This window comes from Lasioglossum baleicum, chromosome 9 (assembly GCF_051020765.1).
Source record: "Lasioglossum baleicum chromosome 9, iyLasBale1, whole genome shotgun sequence".
Lineage (NCBI taxonomy): Eukaryota > Metazoa > Arthropoda > Insecta > Hymenoptera > Halictidae > Lasioglossum > Lasioglossum baleicum.
The window spans coordinates 9,821,627-9,839,138 of record NC_134937.1 but is presented as its reverse complement, the minus strand read 5'-3'; the positions used below and the strand labels follow the sequence as shown (position 1 = coordinate 9,839,138).

The window sequence follows — 17,512 nt, the reverse complement described above, 5'->3', positions numbered from 1 at the left end:
AATGCAGAGGACATTAGGTGTTAGGTGTTAAACGAGTAATGAGATATGCCAGGTTTGTCCGCACCGTGTGCCACTTCCGTTCGGTACGACCGCATCGTTCTAAAAGTTGCACAACCACCACAAACGTTGCAACTGTCTTTCAGACGGTAGAAGCAACTTAACTTGTACGATTTGTTGTGCGATAAATTGCATCGTCAATAGGTCGTTTTATCCTCCTGTGGTCTGCTATTTTGACTATTCCGGTACGTCCCATCGCAAACTAGTAGTCGCGCAACAATGTAGCCGTCGCGGTGAGGAATTTCCGAAGACAAACAGTGTAGTCAACGTGCCTTCAATAGTGATGGGTCTACAAGACTCTTGAGAACGTCGCGAGACGACTGTCAGTCTCGAGATCGGAAGTCTCAAGCAGCGTTCGAACGGAAATATTATTTTATTATAAATTCCTAGAGAGGAGTGAACTAAGCAGAAACATTGAAACTTCCTCTTTCGTGCACGTACTTACCGTACGTAGATAATAACTCCACACCCGTTTATGATCGCGGGGGATATCAATGAACATCCTCTGTTTAATAATGAAATAGAAATATCAATGATCCGTTCGATAACGCACTCCCCTGAGGAATGTCCTCTTCTTTGTCTTCCAAACTCTATAGCTCAGACTCTACCAGCTTGTACACACTTGTCTTACGCATTCAGTCTTTTATTCCCACGTTTATGCTAAGCGTTCGGCGACGACGCGACGTTGCTGCGTACCTTCTTCTAGGAATCCTAGAGCAACATGATTTATTTTACAGTTGCAAGATGCAGTTTGAGTATATGCAGTTTCGAACAATTTTTATGAGTTGAAAATAATAGCTGTGTGTTCAAACTCTTCAACTGTTCTCGCTCTGTTTGGCATTTAACACTAAACCTACCGGTCAGGATGACCGGTATCAGATTGTTTATTTTACAATTATTGAAATGATGAAAATGATTTTATAAGAAATGACTGTGTAGATATCTTTAGTAAAGCACGTATTACAATAGGAGCCGCACAAAGTTTAAATAAAATAATCTTGTCATTTTTTATGAGGGAACATGTACACGTGCGTACAGCCATTTTGATCATAAGTGCATACAATCTTGGCATCACCTTAGCCCCCATCCGTCCCTCATTTCCACAGTGGTAAAAGATCGATGAAATAACGAGGTAAATTTTTCGCATTAAGGCGGTAGACTCGTTTTCAGGATTGAAAGGGTGTCTTCTCATTTCTCGATAATATCTGCAGTTGTCAGGAAGAACGCCGCATGTCACATACTCTCACTTTCGAGACATTGTCGTTCGAAGTTTTGATCACTAATGCTTTGACATAGGATATCGGTTAAATTGCATTATTTTTTTGAGCCTTTCGAATTTGTTTTCGAATGACTTTTCTTCTGGTAAATACATAACTCCTATACTAAAGAGCTCAATTAATGCATAAAATCAAATTTTTTGAAATTGTGACATGCACAGGGTTATTCCGTAGTCAAAAATGCTAGATAAAAGATCGATCTAGGGCGCCATCTCCCTCAAAACTCCTATTTTTTCGTTTACAAGGCATAATTTGCATTATTCTATGAAAATAGCTAGTTGTACGCTTCCGAATAATGCAAATTACAATTAAATAGCGCCCAAGATCGATCTTTTATCTAGCGTTTTTGACTACTGAAATCCCGCGTGTTTGTATTATCGAGAAATGAGAAGGCGAATCCCGCACCCTTGCAATCCTGGAAAAAGGAGTCTACCCTCTTAACCTATTTCGGGAAAACTGTGTCGGATTAGCACAAGCAAGGAATGAAGGTTAACAAGGATCAGGTTAGCCCAGACGTAATCGCGAATAATGACAAATAACGACTAAAGCTTCACCGAAATGAATAATGGAGATAGCAGGTAACTGGACTGATAAATAATGGGGTAACGAACAATTATTTATTCGTCGCTCCTATTCGAATAAAATGTTATTCGAATAATGCCAGACACCGGTGTGGGGTTGGGGGGTAGGGGGCGAACGGTGATCGTTCTTCTGCAGCGAGCCGGACAATAGCAGCGCCGCGAAGTGTAGCGGACAAACAAATAGCCAATTAAAATTCCGGTTGCACGGCGAACATACTTGTATCAGCTGCAGTACTACCAACCATTGTGCACCGGAGGCATGCGCGCGAGCCGGTGTCTGGATCGGTTGACTGGCCAGCCGGGGTACCAGAAGATCGGTTGCTTACGACCAACCTTCAAGGACTATCTCAGCGGCGAGCCTGCACCGACTCGTTTGCACCGTTCGGTTCGGTTCGTTCGTTTGCTTCAGCTGAATCTGCTCGCCCTACCCGAGAGACATCGTTATCGAGCGATCGCGGGGCTTTATCGCGGGACGATTCGTACTCGTCAACCCTCGGCCACCCCCTCTGCACCAGCTGCCCGGCCCGGGGAGCTTTGTTAATTAAAAAAGCATCCGCGAGACGGTTACCGTTTCGGTTTCGATCAATCATACATTCTTGCAACCTGCGCTCTCCCTTCTTTACCTTCTTCCTTTTCTTTTATCCTCTTACTCGGCTGCACCGAATTGGTTTGTTCTTCGCTCAAGTAATTGGCTGCCTCTCCGTGTCGGTTTAACCCTTCTGTAGTCAACCGGGTACCCGGCTACCCGTTTACTGTATTTCTTTTAACAATTTGTTAATGTTCCTCTAAAAAATATTACAGAATTTCCCTGAAGAGGCCACCTAAATATCTCCTTTATTTTGAATGGCACGAAAAGTATTTATGGCATAATTTAAATGGTATCGGAGGAGGAATATTGTAGAAGAACAATTTCTTTCGTCCGGTTATTTTTTCATAGTTATTTCAAGGTCATCGTTATTTTTTTATCGGAAAAACTTATTTTTTTTATTCCATCTTGTAGCGGCCGAAAAAATACATTTGAATATGCTTAAGTCATTAACAAGATGGAATTAAAAAAATAAGTTTTCCTGATAAAAAATAACCGGACAAAAGAAATTGTTCTCCTTCGACACCACTTAAATTATGTCATAAATATTTTTTTGTGCCATTCAAAATAAAGGAAATATAAATTGGGGTTTTTCCAAGTGGGTTTCGAATCTACTTTACTCGAAATTTTTATTTGAATAAAATTTTTGCCTAACTAGCAACGTCTTGGTTGAAGGTAAGGATGGAACAAAATGAAAGAATACAGAGAATATAGATATCTTCATTGTTAATTCAACAAGCTTGTTACGGTCTCGTACTTTTAAAATTCGTTTGAGTAGAGTTACGACATAGTTTATTAGTACATTCTGTTCACATTTCGTAAAGTATCCTAGCCATTACTTCTACTAATGTAACAAATTATGGCAGCGAACGTATCAATTTGTTAACCATATCCAATTACGAGCACTCAGAGACGATCAATGTAAATACGATATAGTTGAAACCAACGTGGATACTATGGCACAATCAAGTGAAAGGCGATAGCGGACCCGACCGACGAGTTCATTTGTCTTACGCAGTTAAACGGCCATAAATTGTTTATTACTTTATGAAAAGTGTGAGCCGAGATCCTTTCAATCAATTTCCAATATCTATTGAATTTATTTTAAACGATGTTTTAAAATGATTAAAATTTGCTTCGAATGAAGATCAATTTCTGACTGCACGAGCTCGAAATCGACGGCGAGCAAGGTGTTGAAACTTTCGAGCGTATTCGAAAACGGGAATATTTGAAAGACGATCAAGCGCGTGCAATTCTTTAGTGCTGTCCCGCGGGAATCGACGTTTCATTAATTGGCAGGGCCTGCTAGTAAATCAAGGCGAGCGCTCGTTCTCGCGCCGACGGGATAACCGATAAGGGGCCGGGCTTTACGCGATCGTTATTGTTACTTGACCCGAGCCCGGCCGATAAAATCGTGGGGGATGATTAATTAAAGCGGAAAATTAATTATCTAGGAGCAGGTCGTTTCGTTCCCACTTGCCGCGGTTAACTATAAACGTCGGAGTTTAAATTACTTCCTCGCCTCGGCCGGCGATCGTACGGCCGGCGAACCTTCGCTGAGGAATCGTTTAATTCATAGATACCGATTTCAACTAGTCATATGAATGATGATTAGTACCGTCGCGACGGCGGAAAAATCCGCCGGCAAGACGTATTATCCAATTGAAATGCTCGCGGGAGGGAGGACTTTCTTAGCCGAGAAGAATTTCACGTCGATTGGAGGGGGGACTCTATCGACACGTTTAATGTCACGAAACCGAGGATTGCACGTCGCTGTAAATCCTAGTCGTTTAAAGGGCGATAAAAGCTTTGGCGCGATGCAATCGTTCCAACATAAATAATACATGGAATTGCAAGTGTACAATTAAAACGGAGCATTAACGCCCGTTCTAAGCATCCGGCTGTTCCCAACCATATTTTACAGGATAATGACTCTATTTTCACTTCCTGGAATTATTTTATCAAAAAGTATTTTTGTACAGGGTGTATTAAAGTAATGGTCATCCGTTCTAGGGGTGAATCTGCCGCAAAATTGTTCATGACAAAGAAAATTGTTGTTAAAATTGTGTTTTACCTCGACATCTTCCACTCTTCCAGAAAAGAAAAAGTTTGAAAGAAGCTACATGTAGGAAACAAATAGTTATTGAGGTATAATCTATTAAAGTTCTTGCAAAATTGGATTGTATAGAATTATACGTATAGACAAAAGCCTACTACTACAGTCCACCATCGGAGTACCTTTTTCTCGTTCGCTGTCACGATTTCGGAGTGTGTTTGTTTGTGTTTTATTTCCTGTAATTTTCGAAAAATTAATTGTTTATATCTTTAAAACTATTGAGTAACTACACCTAATATTTTGCATACATAATTAGAGATCCATATACCATCGTCACACAAAAGATTATCAAAATCGAAGCCGGACACTTTGGGTCCTTCACTTCAACTGAAAAGTGTGCCGAACAATTGTGCTCGAGTTTGTACAATTTAATTATTTATCCAAGCTTCCTAAAGGCATCTTTCAAGAGAAACAACCAAGTGATTTTTATTCGCAAAATTACAAAAAATTGAACGTTCAAACTAGAGTTCGCACAAAGATCCTCCATTAACGTTTCCGCCTGCATCGTTATTAACAAGAAACAATTCTCGACTGAAAGCTCATAATTTAGCGTCGCAGCATATAAATGTATTTAGCCAACTGCGGCGAACATTTGCGCTATGCAAATTCGAGAGCACCGCAGTAAAGTCCAGTATGCAATGTATTCGCACACAATTGTGTACAGAACCCGAAGTAGAATGACAACTATACTTCAAAATGGTCCCGCATTCGCCTGCTGCGTCACGCGAAGGGTTAACACGAACAGTTGGGGAAGTGATAAACATTCTGTACATCCAGCTGTGTAGTGTTCGATAGAAGCCGCCCGTATCTAATTAAAAAGCTCGTGGGAGGGGTAAGGACTATCTCGGTGAGAAATTCGCGCGGCCCGCCCGCTCGTAGTCGCGGAACGAGCAGCAAGAATTTTTCGCGAGACATCGACATCGCGCGCGTTCGATTGCAAAATAAACGAAACCGCGTACACACGCGATCGTCGTCGTCGGGAATAATTCGCTGGATCGCCGCCCGCGCCGCGCCGCGAAATGAACGATTACTAAATTACAACGCACCCTTAGATACGATCAGCGAGCCATAATTGCAGGACTATTCATACATTATTGGCTCGTATATTATTTGACGCGATTCAATAACTCCGGACCGAGACGGCCGATGCTATCTCTCCGTCGTTAAGCCGCATTCGCAATATCGATCGGACCTGATTAATGGCCGCGTTTAAGCCCGACATTTTTCGCGGGCGATTATTAACGCTAAAATTGAATGAGTGTGTGCGGGGACCGCGTCGTCGCTCGCGCGAAAACCAGGGACGTCTTCCTTCCTTCCTTCCTTCCTTTCTTTCGGGAGGAGGATGCATCTTCGAATGTGTATTAAACGTGCGCGATACAAGAACAACTGGGAACGCCTCGCCACGCAACCATAAGCCGTAATTCATCGTATCGCTCCTTCGCCGCAAATGAAAAAGTACCGCTACGAACCGACGAGCGGTTCGTGTTCACATTGTATGAGTTTTCATTGGTCAAATTGGTATGAAATTGTTCTCACGGAATTTTTTACGTTTCCTCATTTTCGTAGATTTTACTAGCTGACGATGAGAATGACAATTTTTGTAATTTCTGCGTACTTGCATTCATCTTTTGACGTTTTCATTTCATCCTGAAATTAGTGTGAAATTGTTCCCACGAAATTTTTTAGATTTCCACATTTTTGTAGATTTTACTAGTTGACGATGAGAGTGACCATTTTTGTGATTCCTGCGTACTTACATTCATCTTTTGACATTTTTACTTCATCCTGAAATTATTTAGTATGAAATTTTTCCCACGAAATTTTTTACATTTCTACATTTTTGTGGATTTTACTAGCTGACGATGAGAACGACAATTTTATTTTCATTTATCTGTTGACTGTCTCAAACCATGAAAACTTCACCTTACAATTGTATAAATCTCCATTCTAAAATATTTTTTACATTTTACATACATTTGTGCATAATTTCATTCATCCTTTGACAGGACCATTCAACGTGTAGCACTCCAGCATCCCTCCCGAACCGGTACAAGTCGGGCCTACGCCGGAAACTGAATAATCGCGAAAGAGGTAGGAACATGGGGCAGCCGGTACAGCATCGACGCACGAAAATAATGTATTTCACACGCGTCGGTTCGCGTGGGTACGGCCAGAAATATATGAACAATCCGCGGCGATGTACCTGCGCTCCCGGGGCGACTACCTGCGGCTAATTTACAGCGAAGCTTGTGGATAACTTCCGTCGTTATTCTCCAGAGCCTGGCGAATTTCCCGCGCGTCGTCTCCAAGCCGAATCCCCTAACGGGGTGCTCGATTAGCCTGAAATACCTGGCTCTCCTCCACGAACGAGAGAGGCTCCGTTGTTGCGTAGGACGATTCCGATCTGCATAAGAGCGATACACACCGGAGCATATCTACCTGCCGCATGTTTCAACCGAATGCCAAGGAACAGCCGACCACCTTGACGATCCTCCGAGAAACTTTCCAGAACGGCCCCGGGAGAACCTCGAATCCGTGGAACGTCTCCACTTGAAGCTCCCAATTAGCGCCCTAAAAGGTTCGCGCGCGAGACTTAAATTCGGTAATCGAATTGCCCCGATGGTACCGTGAAGTTAACGAACTTATCGTTCCAGGACCGGCGGAATGGACGACAACGAGCAAGCATCCGAGAGGAAGAACGAATCCGACGTCGACAGCGACCCGTGCGAAGTAAATTACCGAAAGCTTCTTTTTAGGGCTTCATTCGACCACGCGATTGCACACTTCTCCGATAATTACTGCCGGTTTTTCGGTTGTGCTGGCCTGCCCTCTCTCTCTCTTCTTTCGGTCCGGTCGCTTTCTTTCATTTTTTATTTAATACCGATTATGTCGGGTCATTTTCTGCGAGCAGAAAGAATTTTGCTTCGTATCTGCGAAAGGTGAAATAGAAAGAAACGATAATGAATTATTAGAAAATGCAGGAGCTGAGATAAAGGCACCAGTAATTTTCAGGGAAACGTGAAAAATAATGTTTCTCTATTTCATAAAGGATAAAGGCATTTACAGTAAATGTTCGATGGACGCAAGGACCTCGGGGAGGTTCGGTTGCATAGTTCGTAGACAGAGAGGCCCCTGCGGCGCACAGTGGGGAAACTTGACCTAACTCGATTCAAAAAGAAATAACTTTCGATAGAAATGAGGTAGAGCGATGAATTTTTTTTTAAATTAAAGCTAAAACTTTGCAGAAAATGGGAAAAATAGGGAGATTACGGTACGAACGGTTTTTAACCTCGAGAAAATTCGTTAAACTTTCACAATTTCAAGAAAATGTGGTTTCTCCGTTAGCACGGGCGGAAAATTTTTTTTAAATTTTTGCTATATATCATTTCCCGTAGATTTTTTCACGCTGATTTCAAATCTGGTCTCAAAATTTGTCTACGACCTCTGGTTTTTTCAAGAAATCGTTTTTTGTGACAAGAAATCATTTCAACGAAAACATGATTTCATTAATTTCTTGTCACAAAAAACGATAAATAATTCATTGAGGGTTGCTCAAATAATAAATAACTTGTTATTTAAATTTTTATTTAGATAATTATTTATTTAAATAAATTTATTTATTGCGCAACACTGGGTGCTTTTACCTGAATTGATTTCTTTTCCTAATCATTTTAATGGAACGGAGGATACAACAGTGTTCTTAAACGGTTTAAATATCTTCGCTAATTTGTATTTGATCTACTAAAATGTTGATAGAAAACAGTAGATTGTGAATCACTATTTACGTATCAGAAAACACACTGATCTAGTATTACGCACTGCTAAAAGACTGAAATAAAACATTTGACAAGTCTTTGAATTAACTGACACGTAAGATAGTCGAAATTTTGGGTACACTGTTACTCGGAATATTCGTTCACGATTCAGGATGAGAAACCGCCGATCGCGACCACCACGAAGAACGCCTTGATAACGACTCAGCTGGGCCCGTGCGACGTCTATCCGCATCGCGTCAAAGTCTCGATCGTGGGCATAGGGAAGATCGGAATGGCTTGCGCCGTCGCGATCCTGATGAAAGTTAGTATAGCCGCGAGTAGCAGCCAGGTAGGCAGATCGCAACGCTCGATCAACCGTTTGATTCCTCGTGATCTTCAGAGGTTGGCGAGCGAGGTCTGTCTGATCGACCACGACTTGGAAAAGGCTTCCGCCGAGGCCGAAGACATCCGGCACGTTGGCGTCTTTTTGGGAAGTCCCCTCGTAACTGGCACGTCAGGTACGTCATTCATTATATGTATAATTAGTTATTAGTAGACTGCGAATCTTTGTAGATTTATGAAGATATTTTGGTTGGGTGAAATATTAAACAGTAAAAGATTAGAAAAAAAGTACATTGTAATATTGTTTTTATATAATGTAAAACAAAAATCAATTTTAGTTTTACTTCTGCTTCCCACAACCAATGCAGAGCATTTTTATTTTCCATAAAAATCCGCAGTCTCTAATTATAAGTAGATAGCGGATCTTTATGCGAGATAAAAATTTCCTACCCGAGTTGCAACAACCTGGAAAGAAAAATAGAAATTTATTTTTTCTCTTAATATTAGATGATTGCATAAATTCGTGCCCGATTTTCATAGATGTTGCAAACTATACTGCTCGGCGGAGTGTAAAAAAAATAATTATATAGTCTCCATTCTTTTCTGCAATTAGAATTATAAATTAGAATTAGAAAATAAATTTTCTACAATTAAAATTTAACCATTGAATTTTATTTTCCAATCGAGCACGAACTTATGCAATCATCTGATATATATTTAATAGGTTGAAAATAATATAACAGTATATTTAAATTCTTCTAATTCGTATACAATTCTAAATTACACCTACTCATTTTTGTTAGTAAACTCATAAAATTCGCTGAATTTCGACTTACACCGTTTTAAAAATGATTGGAATGAATTTCACACACCTAAACTTTCTTTCGCGCACCCCGACGAAGTTGATTTCCGGTGCAACATGCCGGTCAACAAACAACCCGTGAACTCCGGTTAAACTACCGGAACTATAAGGGTCCGTAGGCAAAGTATGGCAGTTCCGTCACGGCCTACTTACCGTGAAAAAGGGACCGGGTGTCCAGAAGCGATGATTCAGAGCCACCGAAACGATTCCTCCCGCGTGTCGACGATCGAGCGATCAAGATCGGCTAGTCCGAAAAATCGTGGATTGATACGTTCGGACTGATGAGCCTGGCGAGCATCGTCCCCGATGATCGTTGGGCCCGATCAGGGACCGTTTTAAAGAATGAGCCGTCGCGTTGCATCGGGCTCGTAAGGAGGGACAGGGACCTCTGACGACGTGCAACGGGTCGGAAAGAACGGTCGCAAAGGGGGGAACGATGAGTTTTGGGTTAGGAGCGAGTTCCGAGATCCGGATCCTTCCTCGAGGCCTCTCTGGCTGTCCCCTAATCTCGGCGTTCATCTACATCGCCGCGTGCTTACACGCGGGCATCCAGCGTTTCCCCGAGCTTTCCACCGGCAGGCTCGTAAATTTCGTCGCACTCTTATTTATCTCGGCGGTGATCGACTCCGCGAGATACATTTTTTTCTCTCGGCGCGTCCACTGTCCCTCTGCGGTCCTTGTCCCCGGCCTTGTAAAATGGCCGCTTGTAAAAGATATGCCACCTTGCTCGGGAATTTCGGAACAAAAGGATGCTTGCCAGACTGCCGGACCCTTTCGCGGGTATGCGACTATAAGCCAGAGTTGCGTTGAATTATAATTATAATGATGAAAGAGGTCTAACAATAAGTGAAACTTGATAAAAAGATGAGTTTATCAGTTTTATTTCTCACATCACATTATTTTAAGCTAAATGGATTCAATGTAATTTTTACGGTGTTGTCGGAAATGAACTGTTAGATAAGGCTTGTTATTTTTATATTACAGTTAGGAGCAAAACTGATCACGCACACTTTAAATCAGAATAACTTTTTTATGAATCGACTAAACGACTTCAATATCTCTGTAAGGCTAGATGAATTAATTTAGTAAATGACGTCTAAAAAAATGTTGAATAACGGAAATTTAAAAGATGTGTTTGGTCGACTTGTATGAATTATATACGCTCCGAAAATTTCATTGGAATTGGTTAATTGATTTACGAGTTATAAACGATCAAAAATTGCAATTTTTCAAGATTTTTGGCCTTTTTACCACAGTTGATGGTTCATAACTCGTAAACCACTTAACCAATTTCAATGAAACTTTCAGAGCGTATATAATTTATACAAGTAGACCAAACACATCACACACATTTAAATTTTCGTTATTGATCCAGCTAAAAATTCGTGAGTTTCGACGATCCTCGAAGATTTCAGACAACTCTGAAGACTGATGTACGTCAATTTTTTGTTCCCCGTATATTGTGAAAAATAATTTCTATATCATTCATTGCTTGAATAATTCTAGGGACAACGGTCAAATCGCATTGCAAAGAACCGATTCTCGTCCGATCATCGAAGTTAAACGGTGTTGAGCGTGGTTAGTACTTGGATGGGTGACCGCTTGGGAACACCACGTGCTGTTGTCACTATTTTGTTTTTTTTTTAATTAAACTCCTCAGTTGATGATTTTATTTTACACAGGGAACGATCGAAACAGACGATTAAACAACAAAGTATGGTTATGAAGCTATTAGAAAATTGTTTTGATCACTTCCATCTTCATCTTCATCGTCTGAGTCATTAAAAAGTATTCTAATTCTTTATAACACGAAGAAACGAGAACATTTATCATTTTATCAATAATGCCTTTCGTAGACATCGTTCTAACCATTTTTGTATTAACAGTTCCGTTCGAAAATTTCTTCGAAACGACTTTCTTCTGAGCATCGTCGATATTGTTTCATAATATAAGGTTTCGAGAAAATCGAACCTTGTAATTTCGAATAAATTGCCTCTCGCCCTATCCATTATAATTCGAAAAACCGATATATACGAAATTTCTTTGATTTCCTTTACATCGAAGAACGTGATCGCGCGCGCAGGACACTGTCCGCTAACATGTTAATGTTTCACGTTTTTAATACATGTTTTTAATACACCGTGATGCTTTATCTTCCGATTAAGCCGGATAATCGCGGTGGGCAGCTCGATTCCGTTTGATTGCGCATCAACTCGCGCGATGCCGTGAAATTTACGAGTTTTTCGCCCGGCCAATAAATCTGTTCGATGTATCCGATCATCTTTCTCCGCGCGATCCCCGAAAATTGATGTTCGGGGGAGAATTATTTGCTCAGATTCCCGCTGGATGCACTCCGGCCTCGCGCATTATGTTTGTTGTGTAATTTCGTAATTCGTACACTCGTTCCTACGTTTGTAACACTGGCGTCCGTGTAACACCAGGCCTGCACCCCTTTAATCTGAGCCCCATCCGAGGTAGCAATTACCGGAACAAGTAGAACAGAGTGAACAGAGTCGACTTTTTGCCGCCTAATTTATCTCGAACATCATCGCTACCCAAGGAGGAGAGTACATAAGGAGAGAGAGAGAGAGAGAGAGAGAAAATCTCGCGATCGGTGCAGCTGCGCTTGCACGGTTACACGCCGTTTATAAAGGCGTTAACTAAAATCTCCGGTTTTTATTCCACCGAGACTATTTGTGTTGGTCACCTTCATCTGTGTTGGTTAGACTCGACGCGCCCTTATCGTCAAATCTCACCCCGTCAAAGAGAAACACGAAATCCGGTGCTTTGTATTCCATCAGCTCCCGATGATTTCATCGTCCGGGCGAACGGTTGGGTTAGGCGCACCTGATTCATAACAATTTTCCGAGTATCCTTTCCCCGGAGGATGCGGAGCGCATAAATAGTCGCAGAAACCGTTCTCTTCTTCGAAATATTGCACTCGAAGCTGTCTTCAGGACCATTTCTTCTCACCCAGAATATTTAACATGATTTATTTCCTTTTATACGTGTGACAATTACCAGCGGATTTTACGCGTTTATGACAGAAATGAGTAGGTGTAATTTAAAACAGTAAACACATTAGAAGAATTTAGAAACACTGTTACGTTATTAGGTGTGCAAATAAGTTCTTTCCCCTTTTTTTTCCAAATAAAATGTAATATTAGATTGGGGAAAAAGAAATCCTTAAAAAGAAATCTTATTTGCACCCCTAATATTTTCAATCTATTAAACATATTAAGTGAGAAAATAAATTTCTATTTCTAGTTTGGTGCTGTGCATTTGCTTTGGTGCACTGTTTAATTATCACTGTTCTATAAATATAAAGAATTAATCTATGATTAAACTCTTATGAAGAGTAATCTATGATTTTATTATGAAAGAAATTAGTATGGTGAAAGAGTCCGCAGTGGTGATAATCAGCGCATGCGAACCAACACCCGGTGAGGAGCCAAACGTGAAGCACAATTTCAAGACGTTCAAGGCGCTGATCCCAGGCATAGCAAAGTTCGCCTGCAAGTCTGTGATATTGGTTATGACACAGCCGACAGATGTGATGTCCTACATCACTTGGAAACTTTCGGGTTTCCCATCGAATCGTGTTCTGGGTACGGGGACACTGATCGACTGTGCCAGGTTCCAAGATTTCGTCAGTCGGAGGCTGAACGTCGCAAGAAGCGCTGTTAACTGCATGGCGATTGGGGCTCAAGGAGATATGGCAGGTATGCTGTGTTTCTGACATGGTCATGAGCACTCTGCGGATTTTATGCATTTGTGACAAAAATGAGTTAGTGTAAATCAAAACAGGAGACAGATTGAAAGAGTTTAACAATGCCGATATGAAATATGTATAAAAATCATTAATGAGGTAAATTAATTTTTACTTAGCTCGTATAGCTTGTAATTGATGTATAAAAGCTTTATTTTGCATAAAGATCCGCAGTCTAGTCATGAGCAATACATCATTGGATCAAGTTTATTTTGATGAAGTCGTCTTTAAAGTTTCCTTGAAAATGCCAAAGGAATTTCAAGTTGACAATTAAGCCCATTTTTCGTTAACTCGAAAAGGTTCAGACGCTATTTTTCACAGAGATAGCCAATCATTCATGTGAATAATCGACAAAGTAGAACTATTGTGGACAATATTAAAATTACAGTGAATCTCGTTGGTCTTATTAAAGATTCTTTAAAGATTTTCTTATTAAAGATTGTTCCCCTCGTGTTTGTATTCGTCAACGACCAGAGAGCAAAAGGAAATGATTATTTTGTAGTTCCCGTATGGTCGAGTATCCACGTAGGGGGTATGAAGCTCCGTGACATAAACCCCAGGATTGGGGAGCCAGATGACCCCGAAAAGTGGTACGAAATCAGCGAGGCTATAAAAAACAGGTTTGTAATCTTGTCCTGTGAAGTGCACTCGAGTATCTTAAGTATGTCTTGCAGTCAACATTGCAAATTGGCTCTCGTATGCGCGTAGTATTTCTTTCAAACAATTGTTCACCAACCAGACCTTTATCCGAAGGTCTCAACCGCCAGATTTTTGCTCCAACAATCATTTACAATTAGTTGTAAATGTACGATAATTCGTTAACGTAACTGGTTACGTTCCAGTGGCAAGCAGCTCGACGAAAGGAAGGGGTTGAACTGTTGGGGACATGCACTGTGCACTGCCGAAATCGTCGACGCCATTGTCAGGAACACTAAAGTTGTCCTGCCAGCATCGACACACATACACGTAAGACTATATCTATCAAATCTTATTTCTTGAAAAAATTCAAGATCTTTTCGTGGTCATTGCAAAGTCAAACGAACATCAGCATCGCACTTGTCCTTCGAAACCCAACAACGTTCGTCCGAAACATTTTTCGCGCCGTTCGGATTTTTCGAGAGGATTACACGTTTCCAGATACAGTGGATAACAAAAGTATAAGTTAACACTCATATTTTCAATAATGAAATCACGATAACAGTAATATCTATTCACTTATAAAAATAAACAAGTTGATTACATATTTAATGGTACTGTTGAGAACAAAATTTATCACGATGATCACAGTGATCTGAAGACTTATCAAGATATTGATCTTTCTACAGGCCAACCCAAAATCCCGAAAGGGGGTGGTTCCTGAGACCATTTCAAGCGACATTTTTCTTTGCAAAAATGTTATCCGCGGCTTTGTGTAGGAGTTATTAACGAAAAACACGGACCAATCAGAGCGCGATCTAGACGCGAGTTGCCACAGTCGGCTCGGCGCGTCAACTGTCTATTGGCCGACTGTGGCAACTCGCGTCTAGATCGCGCTCTGATTGGTCCGTGTTTTTCGTTAATAACTCCTACACAAAGCCGCGGATAACATTTTTGCAAAGAAAAATGTCGCTTGAAATGGTCTCAGGAACCACCCCCTTTCGGGATTTTGGGTTGGGCTGTAGGAAGATCAATATCTTGATAAGTCTTCAGATCACTGTGATTATCGTGATAAATTTTGTTCTCAACATTACCATTAAATATGTAATCAACTTGTTCATTTTTATAAGTGAATAAATATTACTGTTATCGTGATTTCATTATTGAAAATATGAGTATTAACTTACTTTTGCTATCCACTGTAAATGGCAGACACAGTGTACAGTGCAAAAGGACAGCGATGCTGTTCGAAGGGCTCGGTACCAATCACTCGCGATGAAAGGTGCATCACCGATGCGGTCGGCGAGCGCGCACCGATTTCCGCTTGCGTTTAATCGATGTTTGTGCGCAGAGCTGTACCCACGGGACGGACAAGGACGTGTACATGTCGGTGCCGTGTGTGATCGGCCGGGAAGGTGTGTATTGCACTGTTAGACAGAAGCTGTCCGAGCAGGAGAAGGCCGCGGTGCAGACGTGCGCCGACAGCATCCGAGGCGTACTACGGGAATGCGGGATTCTCCAGGTGTCGCAAAACGATACCGAGGAGTGAACCACAACGATAGAACCAGAGGAAGAGAGGAGAGGGATGGAGAGGAGAGGAGAGCCGAAGAAGTACTACCGGAAATTGCGGCCGCCGGAGCTGGAGGGAGAGAGGAAGCAGCATTTTAGAAAGGCGTCTTCATCAATAACAAGCCGCGCACCTGGCGACCGGTTCCCCGCGCCGAGCCTTCGATCGCCGTAATAAATGACACCTCGGAATCGACTTCCTAGAAAACTATCGCGAATCACTGTCCGTCCATTCCGCGTCATATTATGCGCCGTTCCCAGCCCCGGCTCATAGATCTTCGACGTGTGCGATAATGCGCCGCACTGTCCCGCCATGTTTCTCGAATCAGCGCGCAGCGGGCCCCGCGAAAATTAGAGGGTAATCGACGCGAGCTCCATTACCACTTTCTTGCCGTGTTGCTCATATGAAACAGACATTTATTATAAAAAATGCTAGAGTATCAAATTCGACGGAGTTTAGTACGATTTCTATTTATTTTGGATCTAGAAATGCCATTGCCAATGAAAATAGGATCTCATTTGATCCCACTTTCTTAAAATTTCGCTACGAAACTTGAAAATTGCGTAAACGTTCGCAGTCTATTTCTCAAATATGAACAAACTTGATATTGTGACAAATATTTTGGATGATACAGCAATTTTTAATGGCGCGATTTCGCGAATGAAAGAATTAGTGCGTGAAATGAGCGACAGCAATGCGCAATTTCCTGGGTCACGATGCAGACACAACAGAACACACAAGACGGCGGATAAAAATAAAATTGGACTGAACAAAGTTGATACGTAACTTTACAGTCGCGTGGAGCTATTCACTTTTATCATTGCTATTATTCAATTGATTAATTGAATGACTGACGAAATTTATCCCTTGTATGGATTTTTATACTGTATTTGTGAGGTCTCGATGTATGTATAAAAGTGCGAGTCGTGATTAATGTAGCATTATTTAGAAATACATGTTTGCTAATCTCAATAAAAACGTTTAACCCTCGGACGGCAAGAATTGGGTCCGTTTTCACCGAGAATTACGAACGTTCCACTAAAATCATAGATTTTGTCCTTTGTTGACTTTGTCCTTCCACCAATTTGTAGTGGGATTCGCCATCAGCTACCGCCATCGCCATCGTCCCCACCCTAATTAGGTAATCGGTTCGATTACTTTATTTAATGTTTAACCCGAGACCGGGCATTCCCCTAATTACATACTTTGTAGCCAAATTTGCTCGATAATGACACGCCTCGAAAGAAGTTAAGCAGATAGGTGATGGCAAATTGCCGGTAATTTAATGTTCGTAGCTAGATCGGTGTAGCAAGAAAGCGGATCCTAAGCGATCATAGCGAAAGCTCTCCCCACATAACCGGAAATTGAAATTCGTGTTCGCGTTCGGCTACGATCTGTGCCACCTGCGCGATTTCGACAGCTGCGGGCCGATTCCACGTGGTCGATCGAATTATGCAAGATAAAAGCGCTATAGTTTCATTATAGTGTTCACGGCGGTTACCAATACGGTAATGTGCAACCTTTCGTTGCGTGATAGTTCGTTAAATTCAATTCGACAGTCGCTTTCGTGCCGCCGTAATGAAAGAAATATCCGAACAGCAATGAACCCCTTAGTCAGATCGGATAATAGAGATAATGAGGATAATTTTGTGAATAAAATTCGAAGTGTCCGTCGTTTCTGAAGGGATGTTAGGTGTAGAAATTAGTTTGTGGCCCTCTCTTCTTCAATTTGTTGATTATTTACTAACAATAAAAATACTACTGTCGATAATAATCTCCACCCCTGCATTTATACCCCTTGGTAGAAATAATTACGGAATCTCCAATTTGGTAGATAAAAGATTTCGATGTACCGTATAATGTTAGCACTAATTGATTCTAATTCTAATGGCCGCGAATTAATTCGTACACCTAATACATGATAACTAGACTACGGATCTTTATGCATTCATAGCAAAATTGAG

At 41.3% G+C, this 17,512-nt stretch overlaps 1 protein-coding gene and 1 pseudogene across 3 annotated transcripts in view; both read left to right on the top strand.

The window, feature by feature from the left end:
• LOC143212425 (L-lactate dehydrogenase A-like 6A) overlaps positions 1-17,506 on the top strand; it is a 219,007-nt gene extending 201,501 nt beyond the window's left edge. For all 3 annotated transcript variants that reach the window (XM_076431256.1, XM_076431255.1, XM_076431257.1), the window contains 9 exons: positions 6,624-6,708; positions 6,895-7,195; positions 7,272-7,347; positions 8,545-8,694; positions 8,773-8,890; positions 12,960-13,298; positions 13,848-13,965; positions 14,188-14,311; positions 15,333-17,506. In XM_076431256.1, coding sequence (XP_076287371.1) covers positions 7,282-7,347; positions 8,545-8,694; positions 8,773-8,890; positions 12,960-13,298; positions 13,848-13,965; positions 14,188-14,311; positions 15,333-15,530 — 1,113 coding nt within the window. In that variant the 5' untranslated portion in view covers positions 6,624-6,708; positions 6,895-7,195; positions 7,272-7,281 and the 3' untranslated portion in view covers positions 15,531-17,506. The remainder of the gene's footprint in view (positions 1-6,623; positions 6,709-6,894; positions 7,196-7,271; positions 7,348-8,544; positions 8,695-8,772; positions 8,891-12,959; positions 13,299-13,847; positions 13,966-14,187; positions 14,312-15,332) is intronic.
• LOC143212490 (5S ribosomal RNA) lies at positions 11,084-11,203 on the top strand (annotated as a pseudogene).
• Positions 17,507-17,512: the final 6 nt, after the last annotated feature.